The 22,870-nt window shown below is 40.1% G+C and overlaps 2 protein-coding genes across 5 annotated transcripts in view; both read left to right on the forward strand.

Moving 5' to 3' along the window:
• The window catches only part of ADGRG7 (adhesion G protein-coupled receptor G7), a 66,768-nt gene extending 57,131 nt beyond the window's left edge, over nucleotides 1-9,637 (forward strand). Inside the window, exons 14-16 of the mRNA XM_069552106.1 lie at nucleotides 405-560; nucleotides 2,621-2,777; nucleotides 8,219-9,637. Coding sequence (XP_069408207.1) covers nucleotides 405-560; nucleotides 2,621-2,777; nucleotides 8,219-8,470 — 565 coding nt within the window. The 3' untranslated portion in view covers nucleotides 8,471-9,637. The remainder of the gene's footprint in view (nucleotides 1-404; nucleotides 561-2,620; nucleotides 2,778-8,218) is intronic.
• Nucleotides 9,638-20,525: 10,888 nt separating this feature from the next.
• TFG (trafficking from ER to golgi regulator) overlaps nucleotides 20,526-22,870 on the forward strand; it is a 31,480-nt gene continuing 29,135 nt past the window's right edge. For 3 of the 4 annotated variants that reach the window (XM_069552162.1, XM_069552173.1, XM_069552184.1), the window contains exon 1: nucleotides 20,537-20,966. The gene's annotated coding sequence lies outside the window, so the exon portion shown is untranslated. Of the gene's footprint in view, nucleotides 20,967-22,870 lie in introns of all 4 variants that reach the window. The other variant, XM_069552151.1, reaches the window with a different exon arrangement.

Genomic DNA, 22,870 nt, shown 5'->3' on the forward strand with positions numbered 1-22,870 from the left:
AGTTGTAGGAAGGGTCTTGCCTCTCTATGATAATTTATACCTTTAAAATTTTGAGCCATCTGAGTGTGTTACATATTTAAATATAAAATAAAATAGTAATTTACCTAACATCAAACACCTTGTAAGTGACAGAGAGGGACATTTAAATTTAGGACTGCTTGACTCAGAAGTCCACTTTCTTTCCACTAGACCATACAGTCTCACAGAGAAATTTGGCAGAATCAATGCATTTCATTTTTCTAGTCAGTTGAATTCTTGAAAATCATCTCCAATATGTATAAGGCAAAGGGATATTGACTTTTAGCAGGTCTTTCAGTCGAGTGAGTGTCAGTAGTGTGAACAGCATAGAGAAGAGTTTGTATACCTTTCTTAATTTGCTGAAATCATTTCTTTTCTCTCCACAGCTGCTGGCTGGCAACTCAAGGAAGCAGTGGTTTGATAGCAAGTCCATTGTTGTGGTCATTCATTGTACCTGTGACCCTTATCCTCATCAGCAACATTGTTATATTTATTATCATTGTAGTCAAAGTACTGTGGAAGAATAATCAGAATCTGACAAGGTAAGATTCCCAGTGAATGAGAAGTTGGCAGGCATGGTTCATATAGTACATAATACAGTACAGTAATATATTCACTGCTCCTGGAAGAGTTTTCAGACTCCAGGAAAATGCAAGAATATGTGGTTTCTAGGACAGATTTTTTTTCTTACACTTTGTCTCAGAAAATGAATCATCTCATCTTCCAACATCGATACTATGAGGCTACTGCATTACTTAAGTTACTTTTGAGCTATATAAGCCTAACAAAACTAAACTCAAAGGCATCAAGGAAAAACTTTTATCTCCCAGTCCCAAATATTCATGACATCAGATTTGAATAATTAAAAATATGAAAGGGTTGTAAGGAGATGCCAGTGACTGTATTTTCATTTCACAGACTAGCAACTGTAGGTTATATTTTACATGTGTTGCCTGAATCACATAATGACTTTAAATTTTTGAAAATTAGTTGCAAACATAAAAATTGAGAGATTTCACTTAAAAATTATATTTTCTCTTGAAAAAAATTAGAACACCTGGCAAGATTGGGCCCACATTCCCTGCAGATAGGGTGTGCACTCTCTGGTTTATTACTTCCCGGGAACTAATTATTCCTCTCTGTAACCTTTATGACCTCAATAAGCATTTTCATTGTCATCACTGACATACAGAAAGAGCTTTGATTGGAGAGACAAAGAAGAGAAACTATTAAACACATACAGTCCTCCCACTTCCGTATCCTACAGCATGAACGGGTTAGAACACAGTGCTAATGAAGCTATGAATTCAGGCTTAATTCTATAAGACTGCTTAATCCAAGTAAACTTACTGTAAGTATATCTGTGAACTTTGTTGGTCACTAAATAGATCTATTTTATATGAACAGGTGGGTGAAAAACAATCATAATTAGTATGAATGTAATCTTAAATGTATACTTTACCAGTCAAGAGTAATTATCATATTTCCTATATGGATAATAGCCTATATTGGGGGGAACTGTGGGGAAAAGACTATCACTTATACTCATTCAAACTTGTTTTTTAGCAGTGAAGAAAACTTTGGTAAAGTCTTGTTAGCCTAACTGTGAATTTTTAAATTTCCTTTATACAGAGGAGTATCATTTAGGCCATAGCCATCAAACAAATTCATTTCAAAATTTTGACTGACAGGCCATGGTTCTTAAATTGACTTATTACAATGAAGAGTTAGTTAGAATTTAATTTTTAACAAATTATCTTCCAAGTATCAGTTAAGTTTTGCTATATAACAATTACCCCCAAATTTAACAGTTTAGACTGACAAATAGTTATTATTTGTCATATGCTTGAGTGTGGGTCAGGTGGTTGTTTTGGTCTTGGACAGTTTAAATGCTGGTAGGTAATCTAGGATGAGTCACTTTCATTCTGATGTTGGTAGTAATTGGTATTGAGTGGGAACTACTTAGTTAGGGAAGCTTATCTCTGCTCCATGTGGTCTCACTGTCCATTAAACCAGTCCAGGCTTCTTAACATAGTACTTTCAGGGTTTCATAGAGCAATAAGAAAAGGTGCGCTCTGATGAGCAGAATGCTTTCAAGCCTCTGGTTGCGGAACAAATGCTGATGTCCCACTGACCAAAGTAAGTCAGAAGGCCCGGCTCAGATACCAGGAATGACAGCCTAACAGGAAAGTCTACACTTTAAAGGCTTATCAACCTATAGCATGCAAAGGTCCCAGATCCCTGGAAAAGGAATTACTAATCCAGTAGTAATAATCACTAAAATCAAATTTCATTCCAAGGAAAAGTTGATTCTTTGTGAAATTTGCCTGTATTTAAGGAAGTGTTTATGCTTGAGCTTTTAAACAGATATCACTGTTTGTCTTCTTTTCTTCCTTCCTTGCTTTCTTTCTCTCTCTTTCTTTTCATATACATATATTTTATCCAGAGTGGCATAGGTTTTTCTACCTGAAGCATAATGTTGTTTAATGAACAGTGTATATGTGGAGCTGAACATGTATTTTCAATAAGAGGTTAACAATGATATTAAAAAAATAAGAACCTGAATTGAACCGTATTTTCTGTCTTGCTTTCTCTTATTTAGCACAAAGAAGGTTTCATCCCTAAAGAAGATTTTTAGCACATTATCTGTTGCAGTTGTCTTTGGAATTACCTGGATTCTGGCATACTTAATGCTAACTGATAATGATGACATCAGGGTCATCTTCAGCTACATATTCTGCCTTCTCAACACAACTCAGGTATGGTATGGATTAGTCTGAAGGTATTGAGAGGGTAACAGGCAGGAAGGCCAGGGGTCTCCAAACGGAGGAAATAGGCTGCAAGTGTCAGACATTTTTATCTCTCTTAAGCGGGAGGAGGAAACAAACTAGCCGTGTTTTTTTCCTTCTCTATGCAAATTTAAAAGGAGGCTTCTCTTAAAATACTGTGTTGCCACACTGACACCTGGTTTCACCTGAAGTTAACTATTCTCAAACGTTGAGTTAACCAATGCATTTTTCTTATGGGAATGTTTGTCTTAAGCTATGTTAATGTACTATGCATTTACCTCAGACTCTGTCTTCAGGTCGGTTCTGCCTAATGGCTCAGAACCTATTTGACAAACCAGTATGTTATACTCGGATATTGTTCCCCTAATCTATGTAAACAAAACTATTTGTATGGTAATCTGCCCTTCTATAAGATTCAAGTCAATCATTTTATGGCCTGGGATGAATCATCTGGTGCCAAGATTATCCCAAAATGCATCTTATGGGTGAGGGGCCTGGTGCCATTCTGAGTTTTAAGACATTGCTTTCTTTCATTAACAGACTGCTAGTGACTATCCAGCTGATGACTAACAGGGGTGTACTCTTTCTACCCCCTTCTGATGCCTATGTCAGAAGCTTTCTCTATCTCCTTTATACTTTAAAAAAACTTTATTACTCAAAAGCTCTGAGCGATCAAGCCTCTTCTGGAAAATTAATATTCTTTCCTTCTTTGGAAACCATTCTGTTAATGGTTTTGGGAGTATCCACTGTGAGAAGCTCAATATTTAGATTAAGAATTATGGTCACCTTCTGATTTTCATCATGAAAAACTAGTCATATAGATAAATCCAAACGGTAACTGAAAATAAAAAATTTTGTTTGACTTCAGAACAGTTTTGTTTTTATTCATTCATATTTGTGTATTATATATTATTGTTGTTTAGCTCCTAAGTTGCGTCTGACTCTTTTGTTACGCTATGGACTGTAGCCTGCCAGGTTACTCTGTCCATGGGATTTCCCAGGCAAGAATACTGGAACTGGAGTGGGTTGCCATTTCCTTCTCCAGGGGATCTTCCTGTCCCAGCAATCGAATCTGCATCTCCTGCATTAGCAGGTGCAGTCTTTACCACTGAGCCACCAGGAAGCCCGTGTATTAAATAGGGGGAATGTCAAAAGTTTAAAATAAAACAAGGGGTCATTATTGAAAGGCTTACCTTAAGATCAGGAGTTTCTCTCTGTGCTTTTTATTCTGTGCCTCTTCCTATAGTGAACATTGCCTTTTGCTCTGATGAAATGTATTACAAGGGCTTTTCCATCAGCACATGCAGTTTCATCTTTTCTGAGCTGGCAGAGTGAATTTATACTTCAGTATAATTAAAGTGCTCTTCTTTTTAGGTTGTTTCCATATCTCGGCTATTGTCAATGTTGTTAATGAACATTCGGGTGCGCATATCTTTTTGAATTATTGTTTTTGCTTTCTTAGGCTCTATGCTCAGGAGTGAAACCGCTTGATCATACGGTCGTTCTATATTTAGCTTTTTTGAGGAACCTCCATACTGTGTACCGCAGTGGCTGCACCAGCTTACATTACCGCCCATGCCTTTTGCCAGTCCTTCTATGTTGGAATGTCATGTTATTTTGACTTTTTAATTTTAATGACTTTCTCATTAATGATAGTATGTTTTTGGAGTAATTGTTTGATGGATAGTTAGTAAATACTAATAAGGACTTTTCCAGCTGATAATTTTTCTTTAGGTACCATGGCACATGGATTCCAGATTAGCTTGGCATTTAATTCTTGGCAATAATAATGTTTTTCATTGAAATTGCATAGGCTTTATTGAGATTTTATGTTGTGGAAAAACTGAGGTCAGAATTTTTTTTGTTTTTCTCAGTCTTATATCATCCCTTAGAATATTTTTTGAAATAATTTTAAACTCAGAAGAAGTTATAAAAATAGTACAGAGAGTTCCTATGTAGCCTTCACCCAGCTCTTCCAGTGATAGCATCTTACATGACTATAATATATATAATAAAACCCAGGAAAGTGACATTGATACAATCCACATTATTTACTTATAAGCTTCAGAGTATTTACCTATAAGCTTCAAGTGCGGGGAGCTGTGTGCAGTGTGGGGAGCTGCTTGGCTGTCTGAATTGCTGCCACCACGTTTAATGTTTGTAGGACCTCGCCCTCTATCCCAGGCAGCCCTCTCAGTCATTTTTTGAGAATAATTCCATTAAACAATAGATGTTTCAAAAGGGAGGGGATATATGTATACCTATAGCTGATTCATGTTGAGTTTTGACAGAAAACAACAAAATTCTCTAAAACAATCATCCTTCAAAAAAAAAAAAAAAGTCGATGTGTGCCTGCCACCAAATTTGAATGGCTATAAGGCAGACCTTTACTGGTTGCAACACCCAAAGGAAACTCCCCAGAAGGACAACAAGCAGTGTAAGCTTAGTCTGGGATTGCCACCTGAATCATGGAATTGTCACCTAAAGTGACTGGTAATTTAGAAAAGTATCTAAAAGAAGGTCTAGGCAAGGATATTTTCTCCTCCATGCACAGGAGAGACATTACAAAATAGAGACTCATTACAAAATGTTAATACTTTATGGTAAAATTGAAGGTGGTCTTTTGGCAAGAGCATTGAACTAAAAGGAGATTTAAGCTATCTTCCAGCTTTACAATTAATGATTCATGTGATTTTAGGAGTCACACAACTTTTCTGAGTGAGGCAGGTAATTATATAATGAAATGGGGCTGTTAACATTAACACAGTATTTTACAAAGTGGGCCCGAATATTGCCTACATCAGAATCTACATGATGTGTTAGAATGCTGATTCCTGAGCCTCACCCCTTACCTACTCAGTCAGAACCTGTGAGGTAAGAGCTAGAAATCTTTGTGCTAAACAAGGGCCTCAAGTGATTGTTACGGATACTAAGGAGTAGGAACAACTAGCTTAGTTCACATGGAAGGCTCCTTCTAGGTTTAGAATAATCTATAGTTCTAATAAATATTTTACTGAGTGTTACAAGTATTATTTAAAAGGTACAATTTGATCTTTGTGCTAGTGAGAATTAGTTTGACCCATACATTTTGTCTTTTCAGATAACATCTTTGGGATTTTAGGGAGCACAGAATCCTGCAGGATGGTGTCTTTATGAATTCTTCATGGTCTAGGTCTTTTCCTAATTATTGTACAACCAGAAATTCTATCCAGCCTTATCTTTACCTTAGAGTTTGAATTCTGGAAAATCCAGGTGAAATCATGTACTGCACAAAAATGATGCTTTTCCAGGGGCCAGATCTTCATGTCTCCAAAGCAAATTTCTCTCCCTTGAATAATCAGGATGACCAGTGGCCGCTTTTGTCCTCCAGAAACCCATGTCCCATTGAAAACATCCTAGTGTTATCAAGGCCTTCTTCAGGGGAGTAGATACCACCCATTGGGTAACAATCAAGTTAATCCTCCTGCTTTTGGCCAGAGATCTCGTGTATCCCTAGCCAATATGTATTGATCCTATTAGTCAAACTCTTGGAGTTATCTAACCATAGCACCAGAAGTCTCCTGTAATGGTATTCATATGATATGATTCTAGAAATAATCTTTTTAAAATAGCTTTTAAAATGGATTTTTTAAAATAGCTTTTATATTTTGAAATAGTCTTACATAAGAAATTGCAAAGACAGTACAGAGTTCCCCTATACTCTTTGCCCAGCTTTTCCCAATGATAATATCTTGTATAGCATTGTTAAAATCAAGAAATGAATATTGGTACAATACTCTCAACTCAACTATGGATGTTATTTATTTTTCCACAAAGGATATTAATGAGGAATTATCAGAGGTCTTTTAGATGCTATAATGTACTTTATATGACCTTTATATTACAAGCAAGAGGCAGAGTAATGTATCAGATACTGGAGTTTTGGAGCCAAACATATAGTTTAGTTCCAGACTCTACTGATTACTGGTTGTGTTAATTTAGGCAAGTTACTTAATTTATGTAAACTGTAGTTTGCCTATATGTAACATAGGGTAATAAACCTTATTTTATAGGGTTGATTATTAGGACTAAATGAGAAGGATTAAATGATGAATATTGAATGAAAAGGAACTGTCTGATAATAATAAGAAGGCAAAAAGTGGGTCTATACATTTTGAAAATGTATAGGAAATAGTGTTCGGTCTTCTGTGGTTTAATTCCTCATGCATATCTGGTCTTCTTATGTAAAGTACAGAAAAGCAGTGAATAGAAGTGGCTTAAATTTTTTTTTGTCCTTAAATGTACCAAATTTCTAGTTATTTTACCAAAAATCCAAGAAATGTAGAATCGTAGACTACTAGAACTGCAAGAAGAATTAGGGAACCCATGGTCAGTCTACCCAGGTTAGGAAACTGAAGATCACAGACATTGAAAAAAGAACAAAGTTACTATGGTATACTAAAATTAATATTTGGTCTTTGTCTTCAGTTCCTGGCACACAGGTCCTTTAATCTGTGGACTCTAATCTGAGCGATGAGTGTTTTCTGCATGTTAATAAGATGACCGGTGGCTGAGGTCCCCAGATAGCTTCAGGATAGAAGCTGGTCACCTTAAATACCAAGGCTTGATCAGAAGTTTGGAACTTCCAGCCCACTCCCCAGCCTCCAGGGATGGGAGAAGGGTTGGATATTGAGTCATTCACCAACAGCTAATGATTTAATTGATCACATCTGTGTAATGAAACCTTTATAAAAACCCCTAAGTGAAGGGGTTTGGAGAGCCTGCAAGCTGGTGAACAGATTGAAGTGCTGGGAGGGTGATACACTCAGAGGAACCATGGAAGGTCCATGCTCTTGCCCTGTAATTTCTTCCAACTGGTTGTTCCTGACTTGTATCCTTTATAATAAACAGATAACAGTAAGTAAAGCTCTGTTGTGAGTGAGTTGTGTGAGTCCTTCTAGCAATTATCCAACCTGAAGCTGGGAGGCAGTAGTCAAGTTGAACAGAAGAGTGGATTGCCTGGGGGCCTAATACCCATGACTGGCACCATTATGAGGGCAGTCCTGTGGGATTGAGCCCTTTGCCTGTAGGCTCTGACATGGACTCTGTGTAGTTAGTGTCAGAATTGAATTGTAGGACACCCAGTTGGTGTCAGAATTGGTTGGTATCAGGAGGAAAACAAGCCTGTCCTTTGCACAGCCAACATGTGGCAAATGGGGATATAAGTCTACCACTTACATACAGCTTTCAAATATGAGAAGAACATTGCCTCAATCTTCATAGAAAAAGAGTACATAGCAGTACATTGCAGGCTGGTAAACTCAGGTTCTCAGCCACAAAGAAGGGTTGGGGTAGCGGGGTGAAACACAATTTCTTCCTTGATTCTGTGTCTCAATACATATCTAATATTAAACTTTTATTCTGTCTGCCAGGGATTGCAAATTTTTATCCTCTACACTGTGAGAACAAAAATCTTCCAGAGCAAAGCTTCCGAAGTGTTGAAGTCATTGTCGTCCACCGCTGGGAGAGTGAAGGCGCTGCCGTCAAAGCCACTGAGGCTGCGCGTGAGGATGTATAACATGATCAGGTCATTTCCAGCCCTAAATGAACGTTTTAGGCTGCTGGAGCCATCTACACTTAGCGAGGAGATGTCTGAGAGCGATCAAGTAAACCCAAGCACCTAGACAGTAAAACTGCTACCTTTTGTGGCCCTCTTTTTATTCAGCTCACTTTTTCTATTTCCTTCCTTTATTATCCAGTCTTCTCATAAAAGCTCCCTCAGTATATTTTGCTTAAAGTTAAGACTTAGATAAAACTTGTTTATTATCATCAGGAGTGGTGGATTTGGTAGTTTTTCTATTATTCAATAGAGTCTTACCCCAATGAAGTGAAGAATTCCACTCAGCTTTCAAGATAATTCGATTATCATTGCTCCCTACATCATAAAGTCTGTGTGACAAAGTTTGATAAAAATATAGAACCTGAAACAAATTCTTTTACAATTTACCAAAAAGGACATGAAGAGAAAAATTTACCCCCCCAGAACAAAATGATTTCTGCTGAACACTACAAGGAGTTGCTTATATGTATTGTACTTCTGATCTGTGAATATTTTAAATTTGTATGTGCTTGTACTTTTTTCCAGTCAAGAACCTTGCACTTATTTAACCTCTGGAAAGGTTTGTTTTTTTTTTTTATCCTGTTAAAACAAAAAGCATATTTTATGCCCAGAGGAATTGACTCCATGAGAATTGGGAAGTGAGATATAGAAAAATGAGCTGGTTGCTAATGCCTCTATTTCCTTCCAGTTCTTGATACATCTAACCTTTTAGTGATGAAATGACAGTGAGGCTCAAAAAATGAAAAGTTCGTCACAATCACCCCTTATGACTTCTAAAAGATCCAGCTGCTCATGAGGTTTCAAACACTTGAATTATCAATGGCTTCCTAAATAAAAAATGACCTCCACTGGGTTGGAAAGCACTCCTACTGGACTTCGGAGACAGAGCCTTTGAAATGCTGTGTTCTGTTTTGTCATAAACGAGGCACCTGCTGTGAGTGCACTGAGCTAAGGGACTAACAAACGTCAAGTAAGCTGTGGCATACCGTTCTCACCACGCCTCAAAGAACATGTGTTTTTTATAGAAATGGTTGTAAATGACTGTCGGATTTCTAGGTGAGCCAAGAGCCTACTCCATCTGTAGTATAATTGAGACCTTACAGGATAATGGAAAATAGAAAAGGAAGAGAATAAGTAAAGCAATTATCTGAAGTCAGTGTTTTTAGTGGTGTTTTAAGGACATCCCTAGATAGGGGCTGGACTTTGGGAAAATTACAAGATGTGGTTGACCTACTTGATGTCCTGGAATTTATATTCGGATGAAAATAAACCTTAAGTGGAGGCCACTTTAAATGTGGAAAAAAAAAAAATCACCAAAGAGCGACATTTAGCCTGAGGGTGAAACATGTGTTCCCTTGGTGGTTTTAGTTTTCTCTGTACTTTTCCCCAGCATTTTGGGAGGGGCAGCAAACCAAACTTCCATATACCATTCCTGGAAAGGCTCTACCGTAAATGCACAAGAACCACGTACTGTGCGTGTTGCGGAGGCTAAGTCAGGCAAACATTGATGTGCCCCTACCTTCCTCCCTGAAATTCTACCTCTTGGAAATAATTCTATTGATTTAAGCCTTTACCTTATGCACTGATTGGGAATCTTTTTTTAGTTTAGTGATCCAACTTGAGAGGAACAACCATCCTGACTTTGGGGTTTCCTTTCCTGGGTCTAAACAATTCAGAGATTACTGTTCGTCAGTCTGAATTGTTTTTTCTTTTACCCTTTCCATTTTGAAGTTCATGTTGCCTCTTTTTTTTTTTTTCCCCCTGTTACCAACAAAAGGAGATCATTTTCAAGCTCACTGTCATTGCCTCCTTCAGAAGAGCTTGGCATTCTTGGCCAATGTTTGGAAAACCTGGGCCAGAAGTGCTGGCTGTATCATACCAGCCAGTCAACCACTGGAGCTCTCTAGCCCTGTGGGATCACCTTACTGTGACTCTGGGATCTTCAGGACCTGGCTCCTCAGATGAGGTCCAAGTAGAGCCACCAGGATTGGTTCCATCCTCAGGGGCGAGGGGTGGGGTGGGAAACATAGGGGTAGAGGGGGAGGGGCCAGTTGCTAAGAGAGAAAGAAGCTTCCTGTCTACATTTTTCAAAACCTTATGCTAACCATATTATGGCAATTTTAGAAGCTCTTTATAAATTATCTTTTTCAAAAAAGCAAAATCAGTAATTCCCTGACCTATCAATAATGTCTGGTTTTTTTTTAATGTTCCCTTCTACTCTTTGTGTGAATACATAAGAATTTAAACAGCTGTAATTATAGCAAATGAAATTTATTCTGATTTTTAGTTATAGTTCCCCACTTTTTGTAACAATTGCATAATATAGCATAAGTTACCAAGTTGTTCTGTTATTGAGTGTCTGCGTGCTACTTGTTTCAGTCATGTCCGACCCTTTGGACCACCAGGCTCCTCTGTCCTTGGGATTCTCCAGGCAAGAATACTGGAGTGGGTTGCCATTGCCTCCTCCAGGGGATCTTCCCAAGCCAGGGATCGAACCCCCTTTACATCTCCTGAGTTGGCAGGCAGGTTCTTTACCACTGGGGCCACGAAGTCTAGATCATTTCAATTTTTAATATTATAGTGACATATGATTGATAAACTGGTATATATATATTTCCTTTCTTTTAAATTATTTCCTGAAGATAAATTCTCAGGATGATGATAAACATGTCAAAGGGATGAACATTTAAGTTCCTTGTCTACACTATGGTCTGGACAAAAATGTGACCAACATTATGAAGTACCATAAACAGTTTTTTGTATATTGTTTACTTTGGTGGTATTGTATTTTTATTTATTTATTTTTTTTTTAGTTTTTTATTTTTTAAATTTTAATATCTTTAATTCTTACATGTGTTCTCAAACATGAACCCCCCTCCCACTTCCCTCCCCATAACATCTCTCTGGGTCATCCCCATGCACCAGCCCCAAGCATGCTGCATCCTGCATCAGACATAGACTGGCGATTCAATTCTTACATGATAGTATACATGTTAGAATGTCATTCTCCCAAATCATCCCACCCTCTCCCTCTCCCTCTGAGTCCAAAGGTCCATTATACACATCTGTGTCTCTTTCCCTGTCTTGCATACAGGGTCGTCATTGCCATCTTCCTAAATTCCATATATATGTGTTAGTATACTGTATTGGTGTTTTTCTTTCTGGCTTACTTCACTCTGTATAATCGGCTCCAGTTTCATCCATCTCATCAGAACTGATTCAAATGAATTCTTTTTTATGGCTGAGTAATACTCCATTGTGTATATGTACCACAGCTTTCTTATCCATTCATCTGCTGATGGACATCTAGGTTGTTTCCATGTCCTGGCTATTATAAACAGTGCTGTGATGAACATTGGGGTACATGTGTCTCTTTCAATTCTGGTTCATATGTGTATGTAGTTTATCAATTGAACTGTTTTCTCATTAATTTGTATGAATTCTTTTTTATTATGGCTATTAGCCCTTTAACTATTACATTTATTGACATTTCTCCTCAGTTTGTTTCTTCTCTTTATAATATAATAAAATGCTCACTCTTCATTTGATTCAAAATATCCAGAAGATTTATGGGAGCATTTAGCATTTCTTGAGTTTAAATGTCTTCATGCAGGCAGAGTATTTTGTATTAAGGAATGATTTTGTATTAGGAATAGGTTAGGGATTATGTAACAACTTCTAAAATGAATAACAGAGGGGTATACATGTGCCAACCACGGCCAAAGGAATCATGTATTACAGACACAGGCCATCTCTCACCCTTCATTATATCATGTAACAGTTGGGTGGAGTTCCATGACAAAGTTATTTTTTTCCCTCTCCAACATCCTTTCTTTTTGCATCTATCTACCCTTTCTTAAAATAAAACACTAAATCTTGGAGAAGATTAGCAACTATTTGTTAATACACACAAAACCTCAGGGAGATTCAAATGTTACACATGCATCACCTGTATCACTTCACTTACGTTAAAATGTGTATTTGAAAAAAAATATAAAAGCTGCTGAAAAATAGAGTAAGAAAATCTGGAGGAAGAGAAAATAATCATAGGAGCAATAAGTAAGAAGAGAAGGATATGATCAGTACCCAAGGAACATGTTCAGTGAGCTTATATTTTTGCTATAAAAAGTGCAGGAGACCTGAGTTCAATCCCTGGGTCTGGAAGATCCCTGGAGAAGTGAATGGCTACCCGCTCCAGTATTCTTGCCTGGAGAATTCCATGGACTGAGGAGCCTGGAGGGCTATAGACCATGGTGTTGCAGAGTCAGACATGACAGAAACAACTTAGCACACATGCGTACAATACAGAAGTTATACAATACAAAGACAGTGCACCATAGGAATCTTCAACCTCTCAAGTGGGTCACTGAAGACTACTTTTGTTTGGTTTTTAAAAAATATAGAAGTGGTTTTCCTTAATTTGGGTTATTGGAGTTAATTTTGTTTTGCTTTTTTAAAAAATCTTTTAAAATTAACTTCATTGCCATGTAATTTACATCCAATAAAATGCACCTGTTTTAAGTGTATAATTAGATGAGTTTTAACAAATGTGTACACCTGTGAAACAAGATTAAGAACATTTCCTTCACCCTGTAACCTACTCTGCCCCAGTTAAACCTTACTTCACCCTTAACGGCTCCAGGCAACCACTTGTCTGCTTTCTACCACCATGTGTTGGTTTTGCCTGTTCCAGAATGCCAGGTAAATAGGACCATATCCTCTTTTGAGTCTGCATATTCAGCATAGGGTCTTTGAGATTCATCCATGTTAGGTATATATATCAGTGGCTTGCTTTTTATTGCTAAGTAAAATTCAGTTTGGATAGATCACGTCTTGTTTATGTATTCACTAGTTGAGGGACATTTGGTCATTTCCAGGTTTTGAAAACCATGAATGAAACCGATACAACCATTCTTCTATAAGTCTTTGTGTAGATATGTTTTCTCTTGAAATATCTAGTATAGTGTAATACTGAGTCGTAAAGTAAGTGTATATTTAACTATGCAGGAAACTGCCAGTTTTGCAAAGTAATTTTGCCATTTTATACTCTCAGTAGCAATATACGGGAATTAGTATTTAAAGTCCTGATTTTTGAATTGTTTCAAAAAGTGGGAAAAGGTCATAAATTCTTTTTGCAAGTAGTTGACCATGTTTCTGAAAGATCCCATTGCTTGATATGTTAGCCCTTTATTTTAACAAAGAAGAAAAAAATAAAAGCAAAGCATAGTGGTATGATCTTATGCTGTTATCTCTTAAAAGCTCTATTTCCCAGGGAACTATAGTCCAATTCTTATCTTCTCCCAGTAGAGTTTCGTTACACGTGTAAGTATCACATTGATAATTTGCTGAACTTTGATATGATCTGCTATGAAATCATGACATATTGAGACCTTCTGGACCTTTGCAATGAGAAAAATTTGATTTTTCTGCCATAGTACCTACCACGTAATAGCAGACTAGGGCAGCATTCTGGACTGCCAGTTGTGGTCTCAGCTACAAGTTATGTGACTTAAAGTAAGACATTTGCCTCTCTGGGCATAAGCCTAGGCTCTACCTTTGTAATAGGCAGGACTGGTGGCTCAGATGGCAAAGAATCCCCCTGCAGTTTAGGAGACCCAGATTTGATCCCTGGGTCAAGAAGATCCCCTGGAGAAAGGGAATGGCTACCCATCCTGGTATTCTTCCCTGGAGAATTCCATGGACAGAGGAGCTTGGTGGGCCACAGTCCATGAGGTCTCAAAGAGTTGGACATGACTGAGCAATTAACATTATTACTACTACTAGTTAAATTCTAAACTCTGTACCAGATCTAGAATTTTGTGACTCTAAATACAGGATGAAATTATATTTTCACCTACATATTACATGAGTATAGTCTTTTAAAAAAGAAAATAGAGTGTGCCAGATAGAGCCAAAGTTCCAGCCCCTTCACCGATACAGAACAGCCTTCAAGGAGCAGTTTCTCTAAAGAGAGGTGGATGGAGAGCCCTCATCGTAGGGCAAAAACATTTTTGGGGTCTCAGTGGATGTGCAGCTGGTAGGACAGACTAAGTATTTTGCTAAGAATGACAAACTCAGAGGTACACAGTAAGAATATCATTTTCTCCTTTATTATTTCTACATGGGGCAGCAGCTTTCTTTATTTACACAAATAGATCTTTATGTTTGGCCAATGGTGTGGAGGCTCACCTGACCAACTGGCCCCTATCTGGTCCTCATGAGTTTCCCCATTTGTTTGGTGTTCTCTTATTTAGCCAACTGCTGCCACACAGAGCTGACTCTCAGGGAGGGATCTAACTTCTCCTATGAAATTCTTACCCTAGAAAGAACTTATGTCATTTCTTTGGTTCCTCTGAGGGCAGCTGAGATGATTGAAATTTTCAAAATGATTTATACTAACGACTAAAAGAGAACATGGTGAAACAGATGTTTCATCAAACTTGTTTACAAGGCTCCTAATCTTTGTCCCACTTTCTATCAGTCAAAGAATCTCCCTTTTTTACCCTTAGGATTTTTTCTCTTCTATTGGAAGAATGTGAGCCACACTGACTTATGAAGAGAAAGATCAGGTGGTAGGTAAGTGAGCTGACTACATTTCTCAAAACCACAGTACAGCTTTAACCCTTCTTCAGATATCTGTGAAACTTGGGCAGTAACCTTCAAATATAGAGTTCTCATTTCTCCCCTTGCTATAGGCTAAGCTAAAGGTCTTTCCTTATACTGTTTCTCCTTTTTTCACATGCTTCCACCTTTCATATTTCTAATTCAGGGTTATTCTATGTGTTCATTTCAAACCAAATTCACCTGGACATAGGGGAGAGGACCATGAAGTTCAATTTACTCTGTCAGTATTTTTCCAAATGCCACACACACAAAAATAGATGGTGTCTTTAACTAACAGCACTTTAAAGGTATGCTTATGGAGTTTCCAGAACAATCTTCTTGGTGGTTTGTTTGATGCTTATCCCAACAAATGTGACCCTAAGTGCTTAGGAAGTGGCAGTTGTATAACTTAGCTTTTCTGGTTTCTCTAATGAAAGGCAGCAGTAACTAAAATCATTGTCTACACAGATGGTGGGAGAAAGCATGTTCTTGGTAAGAGTGGTAAGTGGCTCAATTTAGTCTATTGTTCTGTGGCCAATTATCACCAGCATTTATTGGGAGCCTAAGTACAGAGACCTGTATCATCAGCAACTGTGGCAGATTACAGAAGAGCAATAACTATTTCACTGACTCAACAGATATTCACTGAATGCCACATAAGAGAGGAGCAAAAAGGGAAATATGATTTATGGGTAGTGTTCTTATCTTTGGGTTGGGTGTTGAACTCCAGCTGTTCATCAGGCTCTTAAATTAGTTTTTTAAATGTAATTTTTATATAGGATCAGGAACATAGAAGGTCACTGATGTTTTTGTTAACACCTTAGTAATTTAGTTAAAACAAAAAAGTGGGCAGGATATGGTTTTGTATATAAAGGTGTCTATAACCTAAAGGGGGAAATTTTACAAACTCAGAGGATAATTTCATGCTGTCATATAACATATTACTAAACCTAAATATCCTTGATTTCAGGCCCAGTCACAGTACTATAAGCCTACATCCACTGCATAGCAAGAAGCAAAATCTTTTACAAAGTTCTTCATTGAAAATTTCCAACTGTGTATTTCTGGAGAATCCTGGGGAAATGCTTTAATGTGGCATGGAAGTCTTTCTTGTCTCGGGTCACCTTAGCCTCTGACCTGGCTTCCAAATGATGCTTTACTAATCTGATGTCTCACTTCTTGCCCCAGGCAGCTCTTGCTTCTGCTATGACCAGAGGAATCATCACTACCATATCCCTCAGTTTCCTCAGTAGTATCTAGGGTCAGTCAGTCAGTTCAGTCACTCAGTCGTGTCCACTCTCTGTGACCCCATGACTGCAACTTGCCAGGCCTCCCTGTCCATCACCAACACCTGGAGTTTACTCAGACTCACGTCCACTGAGTCAGTGATGCCATCCAACCATCTCATCCTCTGTAGGCCCCTCTTCCTCTCTCCTTCAATCTTTCCCAGCATCAGAGTCTTTTCAAATGAGTCAGGGACAGGTTTAATATTAAACAAGACTTCACTGATTGCTTGAGGATGAGCACAAGGGAATTACAACATAAAGAACTTTAAGCTGCTTTCAGAATCCACAAGCCCTAATCCCTCTGAAGGCAAAGTATGGGTGCCTTTCTTACCAGCTTCCAGCTGGCCTGTGTTCAGTTCAGTTCAGTGGCTCAGTTGTGTCCGACTCTTTGCAACCCCATGAACTGTAGCACACCAGGCCTCCCTGTCCATCAGCAACTCCTGGAGTTCAAACTCACGACCATAGAGTCAGTGATGCCATCCAGCCATCTCATCCTCTGTCATCCCCTTCTCTTCCTGCCCCCAATCTCTCCCAGCATCAGAGTCTTTTCCAATGAGTCAGCTCTTCACATGAGGTGGCCAAAGTACTGGAGTTTCAGCTTTTGCATCATTCCTTCCAAAGAAATCCCAGGGCTGATCTCCTTTAGAATGGACTGGCTGGATCTCCTTGCAGTCCAAGGGACTCTCAAGAGTCTTCTCCAACACCACAGTTCAAAAGCATCAATTCTTTGGTGCTCAGCCTTCTTCACAGTCCAACTCTCACATCCATACATGACCACAGGAAAAACCATAGCCTTGACTAGACGGACCTTAGTCGGCAAAGGCATGTCTCTGCTTTTGAATATACTATCTAGGTTGGTCATAACTTTCCTTCCAAGGAGTAAGTGTCTTTTAATTTCATGGCTGCAGTCACCATCTGCAGTGATTTTGGAGCCCAGAAAAATAAAGTTGGACACTGTTTCCACTGTTTCCCCATCTATTTCCCGTGAAGTGATGGGACCAGATGCCGTGATTTTCATTTTCTGAATGTTGAGCTTTAAGCCAACTTTTTCACTCTCCTCTTTCACTTTCATCAGGAGGCTTTTTAGTTCCTCTTCACTTTCTGTCATAAGGGTGGTGTCATCTGCATATCTGAGGTTATTGATATTTCTCCCAGCAATCTTGATTCCAGCTTGTGCTGCTTCTAGCCCAGCGTTTCTCATGATGTACTCTGCATGTAACTTAATTAAGCAGGGTGACAATATACAACCTTGATGTACTCCTTTTCCTATTTGGAACCAGTCTGTTGGTCCATGTCCAGTTCTAACTGTTGCTTCCTGACCTGCATATAGGTTTCTCAAGAGGCAGGTCAGGTGATCTGGTATTCCCAACTCTTTCAGAATTTTCCATAGTTTATTGTGATATACACAGTCAAAGGCTTTGGCATAGTCAATAAAGCAGAAATAGATGTTTTTCTGGAACTCTCTTGCTTTTTCCATGATCCAGCAGATGGAAATTTGATCTCTGGTTCCTCTGCCTTTCTAAAACCAGCTTGAACATCTGGAAGTTCACAGTTCATGTACTGCTGAAGCCTGGCTTGGAGAATCTTGAGTGTTACTTTACTAGTGTGTGAGATGAGTGCAATTGTGTGGTAGTTTGAGCATTCTTTGGCATTGCCTTTCTTTGGAATTGGAATGAAAACTGACCTTTTCCAGTCCTGTGGCCACTGCTGAGTTTCCCAAATTTGCTGGCATATTGAGTGCAGCACTTTCACAGCATCATCTTTCAGGATTTGAAATAGCTCAACTGGAATTCCATCACCTCCACTAGCTTTGTTTGTAGCGATGCTTTCTAAGGCCCACTTGACTTCACATTCCAGGATGTCTGGCTCTAGGTGAGTGATCACACCATCATGATTATCTTGGTCGTGAAGATCTTTTTTGTACAGTTCTTCTGTGTATTCTTGCCACCTTTTCTTAATATCTTCTGCTTCTGTTAGATCCATACCATTTCTGTCCTTTATCAAGCCCATCTTTGCATGAAATGTTCCCTTGGTATCTCTAATTTTCTTGAAGAGATCTCTAGTCTTTCCCATTCTGTTGTTTTCCTCTATTTCTTTGCATTGATTGCTGAGGAAGGCTTTCTTATCTCTTCTTGCTATTCTTTGGAACTCTGCATTCAGATGCTTATATCTTTCCTTTTCTCCTTTGCTTTTCACTTCTTTTCACAGCTATTTGTAAGGCCTCCCCAGACAGCCATTTTGCTTTTTTTGCATTTCTTTTCCATGGGGATGGTATTGATCCCTGTCTCTTGTACAATGTCATGAGCCTCCGTCCATAGTTCATCAGGCACTCTATCTATCAGATCTGGTCCCTTAAATCTATTTCTCACTTCCACTGCATAATAATAATGGATTTGATTTAGGTCATACCTGAATGGTCTAGTGGTTTTCCCTAGAATACCCTCATTCAGTTCAGTTCAGTTCAGTCGCTCAGTCGTGTCCGACTCTTTGCAACCCCATGAATTGCAGCATGCCAGGCCTCCCTGTCCATCACCAACTCCCGGAGTTCACTCAGACTCATTTCCATCGAGTCAGTGATGCCATCCAGCCATCTCATCCTCGGTCGTCCCCTTCTCCTCCTGCCCCCAATCCCTCCCAGCATCAGAGTCTTTTCCAATGAGTCAACTCTTTGCATGAGTTGGCCAAAGTACTGGAGTTTCAGCTTCAGCATTGTTCCTTCCAAAAAACACGCAGGGCTGATCTCTTTCAGAATGGACTGGTTGGATCTTTTTGCAGTCCAAGGGACTCTCAAGAGTCTTCTCCAACACCACAGTTCAAAAGCATCAATTCTTCAGCGCTCAGCTTTCTTCACAGTCCAACTCTCCCATCCATACATGACCACTGGAAAAACCATAGCCTTGACTAGATGGACCTTTCTTCAATTTAAGTCTGATTTTGGCAATAAGGAGTTCATGATCTGAGCCACAGTCAGCTCCTGGTCTTGTTTTTGCTGATTGTATAGAGCTTCTCCATCTTTGGCTGCAAAGAATATAACCAATCTGATTTTGGTGTTGACCCTTACTACAGTCTTTGGCCCCAGTGTAGCAGGGATCAATTTATTTCTTCTCAATGGCAAGCCCCTTTGCCCAGGAGCCTAGAGAGAGGAAATGCTTTCCTTCATGCCAGGCTAAGGTTCATCCTCTGCCCCAGGCTCTGAGTTTTCTTTAGGGATATTGACAGTGGTGTTATTCACTGCTTGCCAGAATTTTATCTCCACCTGTATTTGTGTGGTTTAATCCAATCTCAAACCATCTTAAAGACATCAGAATAGTATTACCAACAAAAGTTAGTTTCCCCAAATCTGCATCATTCAGTTCTAAATTACAAGCAATGAAGAACAAGTCTTTGGAGAAAATCTGGAACTTTTTTCATTCTTACTACAGTCTTTTGCTCTCCAAATGCTGCCAAGCAATTGCTCAAAGAATAATACATAGAATGTTGGAAAATACATTTCTGAGGCAAAGAATTCTGAAATCACATATTTCACTGTCAAACATAATTTTTCATACTTACAACTGCAAAAATGTCACTCCTTACTAAAAGTACATAACTTCTCACCTTAAATTCATTTTGCCTATCTGAGGAACAACCGAGGACCAAGTAAGTTCAAATTGATTTTTGCTCTTTATCTTAGCAAAAGTTTCCAGCAACTTTTAAAACAGCACTCCCCTCCCCATGCCGATTCCATCACCTATTCCCCTCTCCTCCCAAATTTCAGGCTTCAGTCTAAAGCCAGCATACTTCTTATATAAACACGCATATTCAAAACAAATGCTTTAGATAAACGAAAAGAGTATGTAACGCTCAAATATCTTATTTCCAAAATGTCTCTGGGATCCTTAATCCGTTTTAATTTCCTAGCCTTCACCTTTTACACACCCATTATATCTGTCCTGTCTCGTAAACGCTGTTGGGAACTCCTTGTTCGCAAACTGATTCATTCCCATTCCCCGCACAGTGCCTGACAAAGCGTAGGCGCCCAATAATGAATGAATGAGTTTGTAGAAGGAAGGCGGGGAAAAGGTTAGTTTTTTCGAGATAGGACTAGGAGAACTACAATGGCTACAAAACAACAAACACAAACTTAGACAAACGCCTACTCTTGGATCTCAGAGTTCAGAAGACTAAATTACGTCCCGCCCACGGGCGAGAAACGGGAAATACTACTGTTCCGGAAAACCGGAAGTGCCCGGTCACGCCCCGCGCATGCGTGCATCTGTTCTGCGTGCACTTCCTACACTTATCCAGTCATCCAGTGAGAAAGCAGAGACTCAGACCCCTGCAGACCCCGGCGGGTTTAGTCCCCGCCCTATCGACGTTGCGCATGCGTCGTGGGTTGGTCCGATCGCTCCGAGGCGGAGCGAAAGAACAGATTTTCTTCTTATTCCCGCCCCTCTTCGTTCCCCACCTGCCACGTACTGGGCCTGAGCTCTCGCTAGGCTTGGTGGGTCAGTGCGATTGGTCGGGGCCCGCGCGAGTCTGCCAGCGAGGTGCGGCGGCCCCGGAGGGCAACCGAGTGGGCTGTGACCGCAGCCTTCCCCCAACGCCCCAGAGCCCGACGGTGGCGGCCTCGCACGGGGTCGGATCAGCGGAGACCCGCGGAGGGGCAGCAGTGGCGGCCTCGGGAAAACGGTATGGCCGCTGGGGACGGGGTCGCGGCCGAGTTCTCGGGCCAGGCGGGCGGGGAGACGTGGAAACGTCGAGAGGGCTTCGTTCGAACCGGCGAGCGCGGGGCGGGTGGGGTCGGAGGGATCGTGGGAAGGCGCTGGTGGCTGAGGACTGAGGCCGGGCCTGGCCGCGCCGGGCCTCGCCTCGAGGAGAGGCCACGGCGGGGGAGGGGTGGGGTTGGGGGGGTGGGGTGGGGGTGTCACTGGCCACCGTGGCAACGAAGCGGACCTGTGGGGGGCTTTAGGAGGTGTTTGTGCCAGCAAGGGCATTTGTGTCGATCCTGCTTGGCTCCAAGGAGTCGGACAGCTGGAGGGAGCGGAGAGGGACTTCTGGAAATCTGGGGTGGTCCGGTGCCTAACCCTCAGAGGGCCTTGAAAGGGCGAGAAGTGGGGAGAATGGCGCCTATGGGAATTAGTTGATTGGGGGTCACCTGGGGAAGCCTTGTTCCTTGACTGTGTTAGTGCTTCATCAAGCGCCGTCTGGAGGCCAAACCCAGTCTAGTAGTGGTGATGACAACTAACTTTTCAAGTTTACTTTGCTAGGCAATGTGCTCAGTAGTTGAGATTCACAGTCTCATTTAATCGTCACAAGGATTCTTCCAAATATAGATATTCCCATTTTGCAGTTGACGAAAGTGAGACTTTAAGAAGTATTTCCTGAGGTCACACAGCTAGTGGGAGAAATCTTTACCATCAACGCTGACTCTGGTCAGGCAGAATTCGAGGCCCCTTGCATTCTTTGCAGTACTCGAGGGTTGGTTTCGTTTAGGGTTTCTTAAAGGAAATTTCTACCCTCTGGAGTTGTCTAAGCAAATTCACTGAACAAGGGCCCTCACCACAGGGCTGGTGGAGCTGGAGGTTTGGTCACTGAACCTGGATCCTGGTTCAAAGAGGCAGGCTTTTTATATGTTCCTTGGGCATGTCACTTTACTCTCCAGGTCTGAGAACAGTGTTCCTGTTGGAAGGTTTCATAAGTTAGTGGCCGAGTCATTTCAGAGGGAGTAGGGCAAAGACACGGTGAAAGGAGAAATGGAGAGCTGAAAAAGCTGTGAGGTTGTCACCAGCAGCCCTGGGAACTAGTAGTTCGTAGCAGTCTCTGCTTTGTGATTGAGGCTACAGAAAAAAAAGGACCTGGATTCTATTGTTACATAAAAAATAGGGTGATAGAATTTTCCCTGGAAGAGAGAATTTCTAGGTGCTTTTGTTTTTGTGAAAACCTGTTTTCTACCATGCCTTGTGGAGATGACTGCACAAAATGGAGACAGCCTTAGGAAAGAAGACCTGGTTCCTGGCCACAGGTAGTTTACAGTCCAAGGGAAGCACTAGCCAGTAAGTGAATTTGCAGGCAAACATGGCAGGTGTCAAGTATTTAAAAAGGGGCTCATATTTTCAGAGTCATTGGAACTGGGCAACAATTCCTTTATGATCAGAAGGATTATATCAATTATATTCATTGTTGGAAATGTCTCTAATTAGGGTTATGTCAGTTGTAGGGAGTCACCTCTAGCTAGTGTGAAGGCTTGACTTAGGAACTGACCTGATAGTACTGCCTTCTTTTAATCTTTCAGAACTTTATCACTTGTCATTCATGTTTTGTTTAGGGAACAAAAAGTATTAAAAATTTTTACTTACTGTATGTCAGGCGCTATTCTAGAAGCTACTGAGAATAGGTAGTACTATCCTGCTGAAGCTAAGCCCTGGTCTTTCAACTACATTATTGACGGTTTACACATCCTGTAGGGAAGAGAAGATTACGTAGATTGATTTGAAGTTCTTGATTGCTCTCAGGCTGCAAGGCAAACAAAGTGAAATCTTAACTATCTTACTGAAGTAACTATACTTTGGAACTTGGCATGCAGTAGGTATTTA

The sequence above is a fragment of the Ovis canadensis genome, chromosome 1, assembly GCF_042477335.2.
Source record: "Ovis canadensis isolate MfBH-ARS-UI-01 breed Bighorn chromosome 1, ARS-UI_OviCan_v2, whole genome shotgun sequence".
NCBI classification, from domain to species: domain Eukaryota; kingdom Metazoa; phylum Chordata; class Mammalia; order Artiodactyla; family Bovidae; genus Ovis; species Ovis canadensis.